Source organism: Phyllopteryx taeniolatus, chromosome 10 (assembly GCF_024500385.1).
Source record: "Phyllopteryx taeniolatus isolate TA_2022b chromosome 10, UOR_Ptae_1.2, whole genome shotgun sequence".
NCBI classification, from domain to species: Eukaryota; Metazoa; Chordata; class Actinopteri; order Syngnathiformes; family Syngnathidae; genus Phyllopteryx; species Phyllopteryx taeniolatus.
In genome coordinates this window covers 9,192,752-9,208,493 of record NC_084511.1, presented here as the reverse complement: position 1 = coordinate 9,208,493, position 15,742 = coordinate 9,192,752, and the positions used below count along the sequence as shown (strand labels likewise).

Below are 15,742 nucleotides of genomic sequence, written 5' to 3'. Positions count from 1 at the left end.
GTCACGACCGCCTCCGCAGTTGCAACAATTAGGGATTCACTCCTGACCAGCAGACTTCGAACTGTAGCGGTGATCAATATGCAGCTTTTAAAACGTCTGCTCAAGAGAGACTGATTAGCCTAGAAGTGTATGGCCATAGATGACCACACCCTCCTAATACTGTATATTGTTGATCCAACGGCAAGGGTCAGAACACGGTGTCCGCAGGCACCAGGTAGCCCCCGAGGAACACGAGTAGTCTGATGGGATATTTTGTTTTCTGAATATGTTAATAACATACTTTTTTGATCATATGATTTTCCTCCTATTGCTTGCCTTTTACATGAAAACTAACACAAATGTCTCTTCGTGTCTTGTTTTGTGTGTGTGTGTGTGTGTGTGTGTGGAGGGGCGGGTTATTTTACAAATGGCCCTTATAAATCATTCAAGCTGTTTTTACCATTAATGCCACTAGAGAGAGCCTCCTTATGTTGTTGCAATACATTAGAGGGATCTGTGATTTAACGTGCGAGGATCTGGCAGCCATGTTACATTCACGCAATGGCAGACAGCAAAAAATATGGTATTGGTTTTGGGTGGCTGTGGCTCAGAAAGTGTATTTACTGTTATTAATTGAATTTTATGAAAACAATTCATATAATTAAAGTTCATTTGAGTAAAATTGTTATTTCAGAAGTATGTTTCAAAATTTGCATTAACCAGTACCCAAGAAGTAGCTCACCATTTCAAAAAGTTTGGTGACGCCTAATCTAACGTTTGCATCTTCAGTATCTGTGGTGTTTAGATTCAATGTCTTAAAAGCAATAAAAGGATAAGGGATTCCAATGTTTGGCAGTAACCAATACAGGGTTAAGACCAACTAGTTTGCTGCATAAACCGGATGTGGTGGAAACCAGAATTGAAAAGGAAAAAAGCTAAGTTTGGTGAGGCAGCGTCTTTATATTACATTATATTATCCATCCATCCATTTTCTGAGCCGCTTCTCCTCACTAGGGTCGCGGGCGTGCCGGAGCCTATCCCAGCTATCATCGGGCAGGAGGCGGGATACACCCTGAACTGGTTGCCAGCCAATCGCAGGGCACACATAAACAAACAACCATTTGTACTCACATTCACACCTACGGGCAATTTCGAGTTTTCAATTAACCATGCATGTTTTTGGGATGTGGGAGGAAACCGGAGTGCCCGGAGAAAACCCACGCAGGCACGGGAAGAACATGCAAACTCCACACAGGCGGGGCCGGGGATTGAACCCGGATCCTCAGAACTGTGAGGCTGAGTGCCCGGAGAAAACTCACGCAGGCACGGGGAGAACATGCAAACTCCACACAGGCGGGGCCGGGGATTGAACCCCTCTCCTCAGAACTGTGAGCCTGACGCTCTAACCAGTCGCCCACTGTGCCGCCACATTATATTATATTACGTATATAATATATTATATATAATGCTGCAGAAAATCAGTTAACGTGGGGCAATATTTATTTACGTATAATGTTTAAGACTATTTTTTGGATGCCAGACTGCCACTGTGATCTAAATTGACTTGAAATAAAAATGTTGTTGTTGTTAAAATGATCATTATTGGGCTGTTTTCTTTAAAAAGAGGTCATTTCCTCAAACTTGAGAAGGCCAGCGAAGGCCTGTGATGAGTATGTTATTTTGTTAGAGCTGGCTTGTGCATTTAAATGAAGTTTAGCTCTGAACCTCAGTCTCTTTTTGTGCTTTTTAGTTATAGAGTAATCCCCCACAATTAACGGGAGATAGGGACCGAGTCCTGATGCTAATAGTGAAAAACTCAAGTTAAGATAAACGAAAATTAATTATTTTAAAACAATAAAAACAAGATAGAATACAGAGATGTCTTGAGATAAGATTTGTTCAGTGAGCATGCTTGTAACTCCAAAGTGAAATAATTTCCCCGTTGAAGTAAATGGAAATGCAATTAATCCATTAATCCACCCCCCCCAAAAAAATATTTTCAAAAAATTAAGGGAAATTAGGCTGTGTGTAATGTGTTTTTTTATAACGAAAAGAGCACTATACAATATTGTGCATTATAAAAACAGAGTGATAAAATAGCAGAATGTGAAAAATGTAATATCTTGTGTATCATGATTATTTCATTACAATTGTGCAGAGCGAGATACGAGTGACCCGACTTACGAGTTTTTTTTAGATACGAGCCGTCAATTGGCCGTGTTTTTGCTTTGACTTGGGAGCCCAAACTTGAGAAATGAGTGCTATATGGCAGCAGGGGGCTCCACTAACTCGACAACAAGCAGCAGTTTGGCTGATATAATTTGTAAATATTCTTCAAAAAAAGAGGCTTAAAGGTATACATTGCCACTACCAGTTAGTTTATTTTAAAACGAACGTTGTGTATTTAAAACAAACTCAGCCTCCTTCAAGCATACAATGGAAAACACCACAGCCACACAATACAAATATAAAATACAATAACGCCAGCTGGGTGTTTAAAACAATTTAAAGCTGCAAACAAAATAACGCTGGAGAAGTTACGGCGATACGTCTACAGAAGACATTTGATGTGGAGGAATCACTCGCAGCAGATTGATCGGCACTGCAAAACATTATTTAAAGAAGAACTGAATGTCATGTGGGGTGAAAATGTTGTTACTGTGTGATTGTACACAATGCCGTACTGTTGAGTGGAAGTTTTTTTTCTATTAAAAGACATGTGAAACAAATGTTTTTGGACCGCTGATGAGACAGACAGGCTTCCAACAGAAGCAGAAAGGGCGGGGTGCAGGGGTCGAGTTAGTATAGGGAGGAAGGATGTGGGCGAGAGACAGACACACGCACACACACACACACAGATGCACATGCACACACGCACACACACACACGGTGCATGGTAGCATGAGTAAGAAAACCCTGGGTTTTCTAGTGTTAAAGGTACAAGCACGCGAATGAAACCTGTTTGTGTTTGCATGTGTGAGACAATCCCCGGCCCCGCCTGTGTGGAGTTTACATGTTCTGCCCGTGCCTGCGTGGGTTTTCTCCGGGCACTCCGGTTTCCTCCCACATCCCAAAAACATGCATGGTAGGTTAATTGAAGTCTCTAAATTGCCCGTATGTGTGAATGTGAGTGCGGATGATTGTTTGTTTGTATGTGCCCTGCGATTGGCTGGCAACCAGTTCAGGGTGTACCCCGCCTCCTGCCTGATGATAGCTGGGATAGGCTCCAGCACTCCCGCGACCCTTGTGAGGATAAGCGGCTCAGAAAATGGATGGATGGATGAAATACCTGTAATTTTCTCATGTATAATGCGCATTTTTTCCCTCCAAAATTGAGAAGAGTCAATAGTGCGCATTATACCTGGGTATAGGGTAAAATGAAAAAGCTTTCACATTTTATAAATGTATGCCGCCATCTAGAGGTTATGAAAAAGGTGTTGTACTCATACGTTTACATACCGTGGCAGAATTTGTGAAATGTTGTTGTTGTTGTTTTTCTAAATATGACTGAACAGCAACCATCATTCATTTCTTTATGGTTATGTTTTGTTTAATGATGCTTTTCTGAAATGCTTGACAGTTTAATTTGAATCCCATTAAAATGAAATGTGTTTCGCCTTTTTTCTTTTAAGAACTGTACCCATCTTACAAATTCTGCCTAGGTAATCAACCATATGAACACAACTGTGTGTTTTCTCATTTATTGAATAAAAGTAAGGCTGTGAATTAAAAATAAGAGCAAGTAAATTAAAAAGGTATTACATGTTCAAATAAAGTGCTTAACTTAAGAATAATTATTTGAAAAAATACTTTGTTTTGATCATATATGGGTAGAAGCAAAATCATGCATTGTAAAAATCCATTATACATAGGTCGAAGGGCTTTCCAGAATTTTGAGGTCAACTTTGGCGGTGAGTATTATACATGGGTGCACATTATACACGAGAAATTACGGTACGTTTTTTTTTTTTTTTTTTTACTAGCTGTCTGCAACCCACCCAAAATGGGTCCACAATCTGCAGTTGAGAATCACTGACTGTAAAGGGTTATAACACCGCAACATTGATGCTATTCATTAGTTCTTCCATGGTGTTTTGCATTGTTTGTTAGAAATAAGCTAAGCAGACCTTCCTAAGGCAAAGCTATATAGTTATTTTAAATCTACAATGTATAATTTTCTTTGTTTTACGTATAGTTTGACAGTTAATCTAAACTGGAAGTGGCATAAAAAATCTTAAAGCCTCTTTTTAAATATTTTTTTCTATCTACCAAACTGCCGCTTGTGAAATGTGTTGAGTTCACTGCCACCATATATAGTGCTGGTATCCCAAATTTTTGCTCACAAGTGAAATCAAATAATTGGCGGAAAAACTCCTAAGTCAAGTCAGTTGTATATCAAGGCAATACTGTATATGTTGAATTAAAGAACTAAATACAAATTTGATTTAAAAATGTTGATGAAAAATGTGAAAATGTTTAAATTGGGAATTTTTCAGATCATCATTTGCAGAAATGTTTTCAGGCTGACTTCTCTTCAGTGGTACTTTCAGTTGACTTTTTCCTGACGCTGTGGAGCAGGTACTCTGCTTCCACTGCGTCCTGGCTCTGACCTGTCCAGATCGCGACGTACTTTGGACCAACAGCGGAGCAAACATCGCTGAGACGCATATCCCAGAGCAAACAGAGCTGCGAGCCAGCCACTCTGCTGTCAGAGTAACTATTGTACATCCCGTCATAATAGTGCCAGATGAGCGATGCCCGCAGTTAATGGTGGTCTTTACGACTACTGGTTCGACACAAGTCGGATAGATAAAACTCCTTTGCCGTTAAGTTGAGTCAACACAGCTGGCAAGTGGCTGATTTATAGTGGGCTGTGACAAGTGTGGCATTTGGGTGGTTCGCTCCGCCTCCCCCCGCCAAAAAAAAAAACAAACAAAAAAAAAAAACACTAATCGAAAGTCACTCGTGTGCCATGAACTCAAGCACGAGAGATCCTCTTTCAGTTTGGAAAAATTGTAAAATTAAAGTCAATATTGAGAGGGGATTTACAGTAGAACTCCAGTCTAAGAAGGCTGACCTGTAATAGTGGGCCCAGTGATCATGTGCTCACATCTGGGCACGTTGGGCACAAAGGGCTGATTGAGAAGGCCCACAGTGGTAGGTAGACTCAAAGAGAGGCACTTTAGATATCGATTTTCCTGCCATCTTTGTTCACGTGTCGGCTGGCACATGGAAGCACTAGAATTGCAGTGCCGCATGGGGAGCAGGAGTGCAGTACTAAATGTTCTGCAAAAGTCACTCATTTGCACTTCTGATACATTCTGTGAGGCCAGAACGGCCCGAGGGAAAACAGACATGAAAAAAGTACCCGCTTGTGTACATATGCATGTTATTTACATCATGTCAGTGAGTGGGGCTCATATATCATCTTGTGTTCTCCAACAGATGCTTGTTCTTAGATGTATGAGACAGAGAACGTGCCTTGTAGGTTCTCTGACTGACCAGGGGTTAAGACCACTTGTGGTTATGATTATGCATGGAAGGCAGGCATTTCACTATTCAACATTTTCAACTGTGACTCAAATGTATAAACAGGGGTGCACAAAACAATTTTGGTCTGGTGCGCAAATGAGCACCATAGGTTCTTACTTGGTGCTCTTTTTTTCATGACCCAGAGACCTCACTGGATGAACCTATGTCCATTTGTAGACATACATCCTCTTTGTTACTTACTGTACTTATTTTATGTACAAATAAGGAATTTGTTTTTTTTCTTTTCATGACCTTATAACCATTGTTTTCTTCCTTTTGGCTCTTTTTGCATGTGCCAGGATGTGTTTTACTGGATTAGTCTCAGTCTGAGCCAGTTCACAGCTGGTAACCTGAAGCTCGCGAAGCTAATTGCTATTCTCATCCACCACCATCTTATTTTCATCTTCTTGGACCCCTCGCAAATATATGAAAACTGTCCCGCCTTGTTGGCTGGACATTTCACTGCTTCACAGAGCATTAGAGCCCGGCGACTGCAGCAGACGGGCAAGTCGAACAGTCCTCTGTAAATTGTCTGATTGGAAGACAAGATGCCAAAAAACACATGATTGGCTATTAGCTTTCAATGTTGATGCGGCATAGTAAAAGTTGACTTGTCGACGAATTAGTTCAACACCGAATGTGTGTACTCAACCTAACTTTGATGAGGAGTGACAGAGACACAGTGACAAACGTGCAGAGGGAGTTTACTGCTTGGTCTCTTCACAGCTGACTTTTTTATGTTCCTTCCTTTTTTAAATTTATTATGGTCTACTTATAAGTAGAATAAGTTCCATTGCATTTTGGATTCTGTTGTTATTCTGTTTGCTATATTTTCCTGAAAAATATCATGATAAACGATAATATATTTTTTTTTTTTCTTTAGTGCCGGCTGTGGCTCAGTAGGGAGAGCGGGTCGTCCAGTGACCGAAGGGCCGCTGGCTCGAATTCCGGCTCCGACTGTCCGCATGTCAAAGTGTCTTTGGGCAAGACACTGAACCCTAATTTGCTCCCAGTGGGCCATGGCTGCAGTCGCCCATTGGTGTATGAATGTGTGTGTGAATGGGTGAACGTGAGGCTTTGTCAAGCGCTTTGGGCACTGTGATAGTGTAGATAAAGCGCTATAAGTGCAGTCCATTTACCATTTACGTAAATCACTGTTGTTCTTGGAATTATTATTATTATTGTTGTTATGATTTCCTTTCTTGTTTCTCTATAAAATATTTTTTATGTACTATGTGATATGGATCCCCTTGGGTCTGAAATAAAGAGCTGCAAGACTAGCCCGGTTTACATGGAGCCTTCTATTCCGATTCTAATCGGTTTAAAACAATATGAAAGTGCTCCATATAAAAACCTCACTCGGTATAAACAAGGCCAAATCGGAATGGAATTTCATCCGGTTTCACAGGGGTGGAATATTATTTTTGCCAAACTGTTCAGAAGTAAATTTTTGTCATTCGGAGCCAGGTAAAGCTCTGTTTGCGCATGGTACGTCTCAACATAAGTGCAGGGTGGCGTCCTAATTTACGCACTGCGTATTGTAAGTATGGCGGCTCCTGATGGAGCTCATATGCGACGGAGATTTATTTTTTTACTACTTATGTTTTTTTTTTAAATAAACGTATAAAAAAATCATTTATAAAATAAACGACGACGTGTGCGTGTAAAATGTAGTGCACATCATGTAAACACCTGATCGGAATTTATCACGTCACATGTAAACAGTTGACCAGAAATCTTCAATCAAAATGATTTCAATCGGAATAACAAAAAAAAGTCTCCATGGAAAACCGGCTATTGTGTGGTTGGGCCACTGAAAACGAGCCCTTCACCTATCAATCAAATATATGTTGCCGTTCGCTGTTGTCAACTACTGGCTGAATAACGTGTGTCACTGAGGTTATGCTTAATAAACAGTTAACGTTCCCATGTTTGTGTGCATTGGGGACTAACACATAACATGGAGCAAAGCGCTGATGTTTTAGATTACGGTATATACTTCCAGCCGTCTAATAGAAGAGCATTTATTTGTTCTGTCTGTCACGATGCCTCACTGGCATAAATAGAGGAACACATATACGTTATTTCTTGTAAATGAAAAATATTTTGAGCAGTTAAGTAAAATTTGATAATTTCCCACGGCACACCTGAAAATTGCTCATGGCAGACTAATGTGCCACGGCACACTGGTTGCACAGGTGGCAGTGACATTGGAATGAAAGTGTACAGCTTTTTCCTAACCTCTAGATGGCGGCATTCATTTATGAAATGTGAAAGCTTTTTCCATTTTCCCCTATACCTATGTATAATGCGCACTATTGACTTTTGAGAATTTTTGTGTGTGGGGTGGGGGGGAATGTGCATTATACACGAGAAATTACGGTACATTAATTATGTTTGAAGTGGTGAAAACGTGTCAAGACTGAGAACAATTTACGACTGAATTATTGAGATACTGTATAGTATTTAACACTTTTTCGCGATTTCAGTTGTCAGGATTTTTGGGGCATGGCTAAAACCAACCCCCAAGTATGCACTTGGGCTTTCTGCCATTAGTCATCTCTCCCCCATTATAGTACTGTATAGGTACTGAGGGCCGTCATTCCAACAGTGGCTATCCGGTGTAATTGCAAGTTATTGAGCAGTAATATCTTTTCCCATTTCTACCACTACAGGATGCATAAATAGCAAGCTATGCCTACAACCCAAAAATGCATCTTCCCTGAAGTGTTATGTGTTTTGTGCAATTTGGCGACAAAGTCTCAGTTGTGTGGACCCACACATGACTCGGTAATTGCTTATTGAACACAGCGGCAGACCTTGTTCAGCCTGTGGCTTACACTACAGGCATTTGAGTACAAACGTATTTGAGGGACAACTAACGTTCAGTGGTCATGTTTTCAGCGCATTTAGCAGACACGCCCACAGCGTCAGACAGCTGGGAGGAGGTCTCTATTTTTCACAAATCTGGAGCCTCATTTCATATACTTGGCAATTTTTTTTCAATTAATTCAAATTTGGCAGGCTGGTTAACAACCTAACAACCTTAATTTATGTCAAATGAAAATTACTCTTATGGAGAAATACAAAGAAATGACAAGAATCAAGGCAGACTGTTCAGAACCAAAAAGGCTCATATTTCCCTAGAACATAAACATGAATGCACACAACACTGAGGAGTGGTCACATCAGTCTACTGGAATGCTATTGTTAAAGACAGTGTCTCCAGGTCACATAAGCATCTTTAATGCTGTTCAGAGAACAAGTATAATTAATCTTAAAGACAGTTTAGGTGCTTTATCTTACTGTTTTGGTTAGCAATAAAGTTCAAATGGGCGCAGTGCTTAACTCTTTAATGTCCATGTGTGAACAATAGCATCTTTCAACGGGAAAAGGAAGGCATCTATTTGAGAGAGGTGCTTGTCTTAACTGGATTTGATGAAGACTATCTGTATTAGAGGGAGGGCCACTATTTTAGGAGACACTGTAAATAAAACTGAATAAAATTTTAAATTTATCACAACTGAGTTTTCTGCTTAAGGTTTTGTCTTCAAAAAATGAAAAATTGCCAAGTGATGACTTCTCATCTTCAAGTGGGTCGCACAAATTTTTATTCCTCTCCAAATGGTCTTTAGATCCTCCTTACCAATGTTGATGGCCGTTTCCTGTTTGTCCCCCGTAAGGATCCAGATCTTGATGTCGGCCTTCATCAGTGTCTCTATGGTCTCAGCCACCTTATCCTGCAGCTTGTCCTCGATAGCGGTGGCCCCCAACAATTGCAGGTTCTACCACAGAAAAATGGGCACCATTAAAATAAATATGGAGGTAAGCATCTGCAGACATGAAGAAGGCGTTGAAGAATTAGAATTACATTAAAATTAGAATTGCACAACACGCCAAGAAATTGTGAGGCACGACCTTGTCACTCAGTGGTTTTTTTATTGTAATATTGCAGGAAAAAGTTTTAGTATCAGGAGAAAACATTTTTGAGGATAAATTGTAATTTTATGAGAAAGTTGTATAATTACAGAAAAAACAATGATTAAATTAAAATCAAATGAATTTGTAATATTCTGTAAAAAGAAAAAAGCTGTAGTTTTACGTGAGTTGAATTATTCAGAAGAAAAAGTCATAATTTCAGCAAGTTATAATATTCCAAAAAATATATAATTTTACAATAAAAATGCAACCTTATGGTAAAGATTTAATTTTTTCTACAAAAATGTAATTGTATGAGTACTACAGTTACGAGAAAAAAGTCTTAAAATCACAAGAAACAGTTGTCATTTTGAGAAGTTGTAAAAGTCACAAATGTGCACGAAAAAGTCATTAGTTCAGCTGAATAAATTAACTTTTCTGTCAACAGACGGCAGCTTGTATTACTCCACCCTTACAGAAAAATGGTGACAAAAAAAACGCCTTGCTTCAAATAACGGCAGGTACAATGCAGGTGCTCTTTTTTCAATGACCCAGAAGAGACAGTTTGTCTATACATGTGTGCACGACGTTGATCACGAGATTTAAAAAAAAATGAAAAAAAACAGGTTCTTGCAGCCTCAAGAGAATACACTTGACAAGACAAGGAGGGACACTCTTGAGAATTGGAGGAACATGACAAAATCTGATGAGTACTCGCAGTGGCTTTGGGCTCTTTTGTCCCACTGATGTTAGATGTATTTTTTGAGGGTTACGAGGAGACAAAGACATCACTTGGATCAAGATTACACCCCCCTGGCGAGACTGGTACTACAAAAGGCAGTCAGTCAGTTGGCCCAAATGCTGTTCTTGTGCAGCTATATAACGTGTGGGATGGATTTGTGTGTCAGTGTCAGTCAATCTGGAGCGTCGATACAACTCATCTGCCACACTATTAGGTACCCATCGCTGGTGTCGGGCTGAAACCGCCGATGTCCAAATTTGGTCAATTTAATATTTTTTCACATATTGATACTATTGGTCAGCCCACAAGTGGGTATGTTACGTTTTCGAATCATTTACAACTAGAAATTGTTCAAAATGGCTCGCTCTATTTGACGATGCAGTGGGGGGTTTCCTAAAAAGTGATACTTTTGGAGATATAAGGTTGATACAGCGATATGCAAAATTTAGTGAGATCCAATACAAAAGATATTGGCTATTAAAAACAACAACCTCAATAATAAAAATATTGGTATTATTTATGTGTGTCCGACAGTGTCAATCAAAACGGACCATTATAACATTGATTATGTTTTGATTTGAGGATCTTGCTTATTGTTGATCCAAATAATTCATAATACATACCTGATATTGTCTTTCAGGCCTGTGATATGATCACAGTATGCACCCACAATGTCATTTTATGAAAATTTTATACAATGCTTCTCATTGTGTACTTGGGTGCTTTGTGCAATAATATATCTGTGAAGTCCAAATTATAAGGACAAAAAAAGAAATACTTATTCTTAAAATTAGTTTGTATACTTAACAGGTTCCACTGATCCCAAACATCAAGAAAGGATTAAAAATGTATCCCAAACTTATAAAGCTTAGCTTACTCAGACAGAAGGTTAAACAGTAACATAATATAGCTTTATTTTAAATCTGCCTTATTACTGCAGGTCATAATTCATATTCTTTAAGAAGGAGACTTAAAGTGGTTGAGGGTTGATATGAGCTCCAACAGTGCCGGATTGTGACTCCACTACTCCCCCATGTGGCTTTATTCAGCACTTGGCGTCCCAATTTAAAGAGTCATAGAGTCCATACATACTTTGGCATGCTCACTAACCAGACCACATTACATATTCCCCATTGGAAAATGTTCGTGTGTGTGTGTGTGTGTGTGTGCCGGCGAGTGTGCATGTGTGTGTGTCCAAGCGCGCGCAGTGGTAAAAAGTGCCAAAAGGGTGATTAACGACTGCGGTCTGCCGTGTTTGACTGGCGCTTCCTACTGGACCCACCTCGCACAGAACAAATTACCTGCTTCTGATCTTACACAAATATACATTTAGTATTTGCTCCGTTATCCAAGTTTGTTTACATTGGCCAGCTTAGTCAGTTTTTTACAGTGTAGTCGAGTCTGATGTGGAAACAGAATACTTAAAAATATACGCTTGTGAGCTGTTTTATCAAGTGTGCCTGTGCAGTGTTATAAATTGTGCAACTAATTTTACTGGAGTTTTTGTACATAAATGCCATTGGCTCAGAATGAACGGAAGATCCACGTGGCAATCTTCCATTTTCTGAGGCAGTACCAGAGCAATAACATGGGACAGGATAACAGCCATGTAAGGGGATGCCGCAATGCCAGGACGTGACACTTAATAGCTGACACTCACTTCCCCCACCCTGTTATGTTGAAAGTAATTGTCACTTTCCAACAAGTATTTTATACGTTTCTCCAAAATCTGGCAGGAGCATTGCCAGGAATCTGGGGCCCCATAGGGATGGCCAATATGACTTTAAATTAAAACTTTAATAGATGTTTTTTTTTTTGTTTTCAATAAATGTTTCCCCCTTCGCTTATAGAAAACGCAAATGACAATGGGCGTTGTAGAAGCTTATATCGTAATAACGGTCCATACTGTAATAAATGTGTTCATTTTAAAATGTACTAGGCCAATAAGTAATAACTGGCCAATAACATAATAAAAGTCCTGAACCTATAAAGTAATAACATTTGGCCAATAACGTGATAAGGTATTACGTTATTGGCTGGTTATTGCGTAATTGGCCTGGTAAAAAAAAACATTCTTTGCAAATGTAATAACTAAATGCAATGTAATATAATATTACGTTACGGGACTATTACATTTTAAAAGGGCAAATGTATCATTTTATAGGCCATTATTATGTTATGGGCCATTATGTTACGGGCTTCTACTAGAGAAGCCCATAACGTAATAACTGTTGTGTTTTTACCTTCTCGATGAGTTCGTAGCTCTCCTCCATCTTGAGGGCTCGGTTCTGCAGGGAGGTGCAGGCTCGGTGGTGCACCTCCAGCCATTGCTGATAGGACGACTCGCTGATGTCTGCCACCGCGAAGCACAGCGTGCGCAGCCCTGGGTGATGACAACAGCAATGTGATGAATGGGAAATGGATTGGACTTACTGTATATAGATACCGCTTTTACTACACCATCACGTTGTCCAAAGCGCTTTACAGATGGTTACACATTCACCCATTTAGGTACACATTCATACACCAATGGGTGTATGATATTAATACATATTTTTAAAGGTTAATCACAAATATTTTTTATAAGACTAAAACCCTTTTTATCTATTACTGACACTAGTTGGACACTTGCTCAATCTGTTTTTGTGATTCATATTCTACTTAGTAAGAACAACGTGTTCCTGTACACATTATTATTGCAAATAACACAACAATAAGCACATTTTCCATTAATTCCTCGCAGAGATGTCAATCAAACTGAGCATTATTATTGTTGCAAAGGCAGAATTTTTGATACAGCTCTTGTATTGCATCTCATTACATCGTGCAAGTGTACCTAATGTGTAATGTGAGTGCATGTTTCGTATACTATTCATATCGTTGCTTTAAAATGAACATAGTCAGCTGGATTCTGTACAAACATCTATTTAGATGAAATAACAAAAAAAAAAAAAAAAAGGAAAACAAAAACATCCATGTTCCTTAGCATTTTATCTTCATTAGGGTTGTGGGTAAACTAGTGCCCAGCTGACTTTGGGCAAGAGGCGGGACACACCCCGGACTGGTGTCCAGCCAATCGCAGGGCACATATGCATACATGCTCGGTAGATATTATAATTACATTTATTCAAAGGCTGGTTCCACAATTGTAAAGACCTTAACAAGGTGTCCTGGATGCTATACTTAAGTCTACTCTCAATGGCGTCGTATCACTTGTGTGCCACCAGGGGACAGTGTGAGGACAGAAAAGCACTTTTAAAAGAAAGCTTATTTTTTGCTGTAGCGACTGCGAAATTGCATAAAAGCAATTATGGAAAAAATCTAAATGTAAAATGTTTCCGGCCTGACGGTGGGATCAAGACAGAGTGTGTTTTTTTTTTTTTTTCGACTTCAGACTACCAGGGGTGGGCGACACTCACCCTCAGTAGCAAACTGCTCCAAATGTTTCAACGTGATCTCTTTGTAGCGAGAGCTGTCTGCCAGTCTATCATAGATCACCGTGTCCTGAAGACAAACAAATACACTCATTGACAACTAACACAAACATGTAACATGATGTTACGTATGCTTTGATAAAAAAAAACTACTCTGTTGTAGAACTGAATAGCTCGGCACCCCTATGACATGTATGGTTTGATAGTGTTTTCTATAAGATTCCTTGACAAGAGACACTACGGAAATGTTTTTCCACGCCTGTCTATGTGGCGCAGATGATGATAATAACACCGACGGGTGGGTGTCCTGTGTTGCCATGGTAACAGACACGGCACTCACGGCTCCTTTGCAGTAGAGGCGGATCTTTCCGGATGGCGTGCGCATGATGACTGACATCCTTTTCCTCAAACTGCGTGCATGAGAGAACAAAAGAGAGAGAGAGAAAGAGAAAGAGAAAGAGAAAGAGAGAAAGAGAAAGAGAAAGAGAAAGAGAAAGAGAGAGAGAGTCATTTTGAGGTGTTATACCCGACAAATTATCGCCCACAGTTTGAGCATAGCACGTGGTGCAGGCTAAAATGAGACAAAATGGGGATGGGTAACACTATAATAACTCACTGTAGGAAATCGTTTCAGACTGCTTATAAACAAAAGCATGAAGGGCCCTTCATTCGTGCACGCCATATATCTGGCGTGGCGGACGCCTCAACTGTGTGCCAGGTCTAACAGTGTGGTAATTTAGTAGACCAGCTCAGCCCGGCGGATCAGAGAGTGGGAGGGCTGTGCCATTGTGGGTGTGTTAACGGCCGATTTCAGTCTGCGGCAATCAAAGTGGCTCTTCTTATTCCCTTTAAATGTGGTGCAATGACAGTCTTGACGGAGACATCTCTGTGCAGAAGAGGACGACGCGTAATCGCTGTGATCAACGCATGACTGGAGCATTGTCACTGCTGTTGGCGGGTGTGGCAAAAGACAATGCAAGCAAGTATACAGAATGAGCTGGTGATAACTGCTGGGGACTTAATTATGTCCGTAGACTTCAGTATCTGTCTGATTGTGCCCCGATCAAATTCAGCAAAATCATGTCAGCAGTTAGACGTGGTCTCAGCAGGCATAAGTTTAGATTGACATTCTGCCACTAAATTGTGACAACTCAAAGGACATGCCCTCGCTGCGCCGCAATGCCCAGCTTGGGGCAGACGGGTTTTGCCAAATTGACAAACACACGCAGTGAACCTTGCGGTTGCATATGCGCTGTCTACGAAAATAGAGCCCCAAGTGTACACCTGATAACTGTGAGAACATAACAAAAAGTAAATTAAGGATTTATGTAGAACATGGTAATTGATTAATTAATTAATTTATGTAGAACATGGTAATGAAATAACAATGAACCATTATTTTTTTGTCAAAAAAGGCAGACACTTAACTTTGTAACAGTCCTCTTTATTTTTAGTTTTAATATCTGTGTCAGCTGGCTAAAATTAGGCCACTTAGGGTTGGTAACGCTACAGCGACTCACTGTGGGAAATCGTTACAGACTGCTGAAAATAATAACAAATCCATTGGCTTAATGTTGGAGATGACATCACTGTTAGCAGGTACAGTAAATCTCTAAATAGTTCCATCCATCCACGTTCTATTAAACTGTTCAGGGCCGCACTGAGCTGCAGTCCATACCGGCTCACTGTCTATATTGTCATGAGCTATCCTTGTAGTTCCTGTTATGGAGCTTGGGTGGCGCGTTGCGCCCCCCACCCCCCGCCCCCCGCACCTCTCTTCCCTGTAATCAGCACCACCTTGGCCGCGCACCTGTTTTCAATCAGCCATCATCATCTCGCCCTGCATAAAAGCCTGCCACATCCTGCAAATCCTCACCAGAGTATTGACATTCCGGCCTTGCACATTCTCGTAAACTACTCTTAATTTGTAGTATTCTGACTCCCATGTTCTTCCTCGTTCTCAGTGCTCCATCAGTGTTCTCTGCCTTGCTGACTTCTTCCGCCACGCCGCCAACCCATCCACCTGCTCACGCCACCATCTGCCGCACGTTCCCAGTCTCGACGACCCGGCATTACGCCTCAGAGATCCAATTCCCACAGCCTTTTCAATAAATTATTCACCACAAACTTCTCAGCC

General features: G+C 40.3%; 1 protein-coding gene across 11 annotated transcripts in view; it reads right to left on the bottom strand.

Moving 5' to 3' along the window:
- Positions 1-15,742, bottom strand: part of atp8a1 (ATPase phospholipid transporting 8A1) — a 176,995-nt gene that overhangs the window by 66,555 nt on the left and 94,698 nt on the right. For all 11 annotated transcript variants that reach the window (XR_009790381.1, XR_009790382.1, XM_061786766.1 and 8 more), the window contains 4 exons: positions 13,946-14,015; positions 13,591-13,675; positions 12,415-12,554; positions 9,158-9,296 (listed from right to left, as the gene is read on the bottom strand). Coding sequence is in view for 9 of the 11 variants with exons in the window: in XM_061786766.1 (XP_061642750.1) it covers positions 9,158-9,296; positions 12,415-12,554; positions 13,591-13,675; positions 13,946-14,015 (434 nt within the window). In the remaining 2 variants the exon portion in view is untranslated. The remainder of the gene's footprint in view (positions 1-9,157; positions 9,297-12,414; positions 12,555-13,590; positions 13,676-13,945; positions 14,016-15,742) is intronic.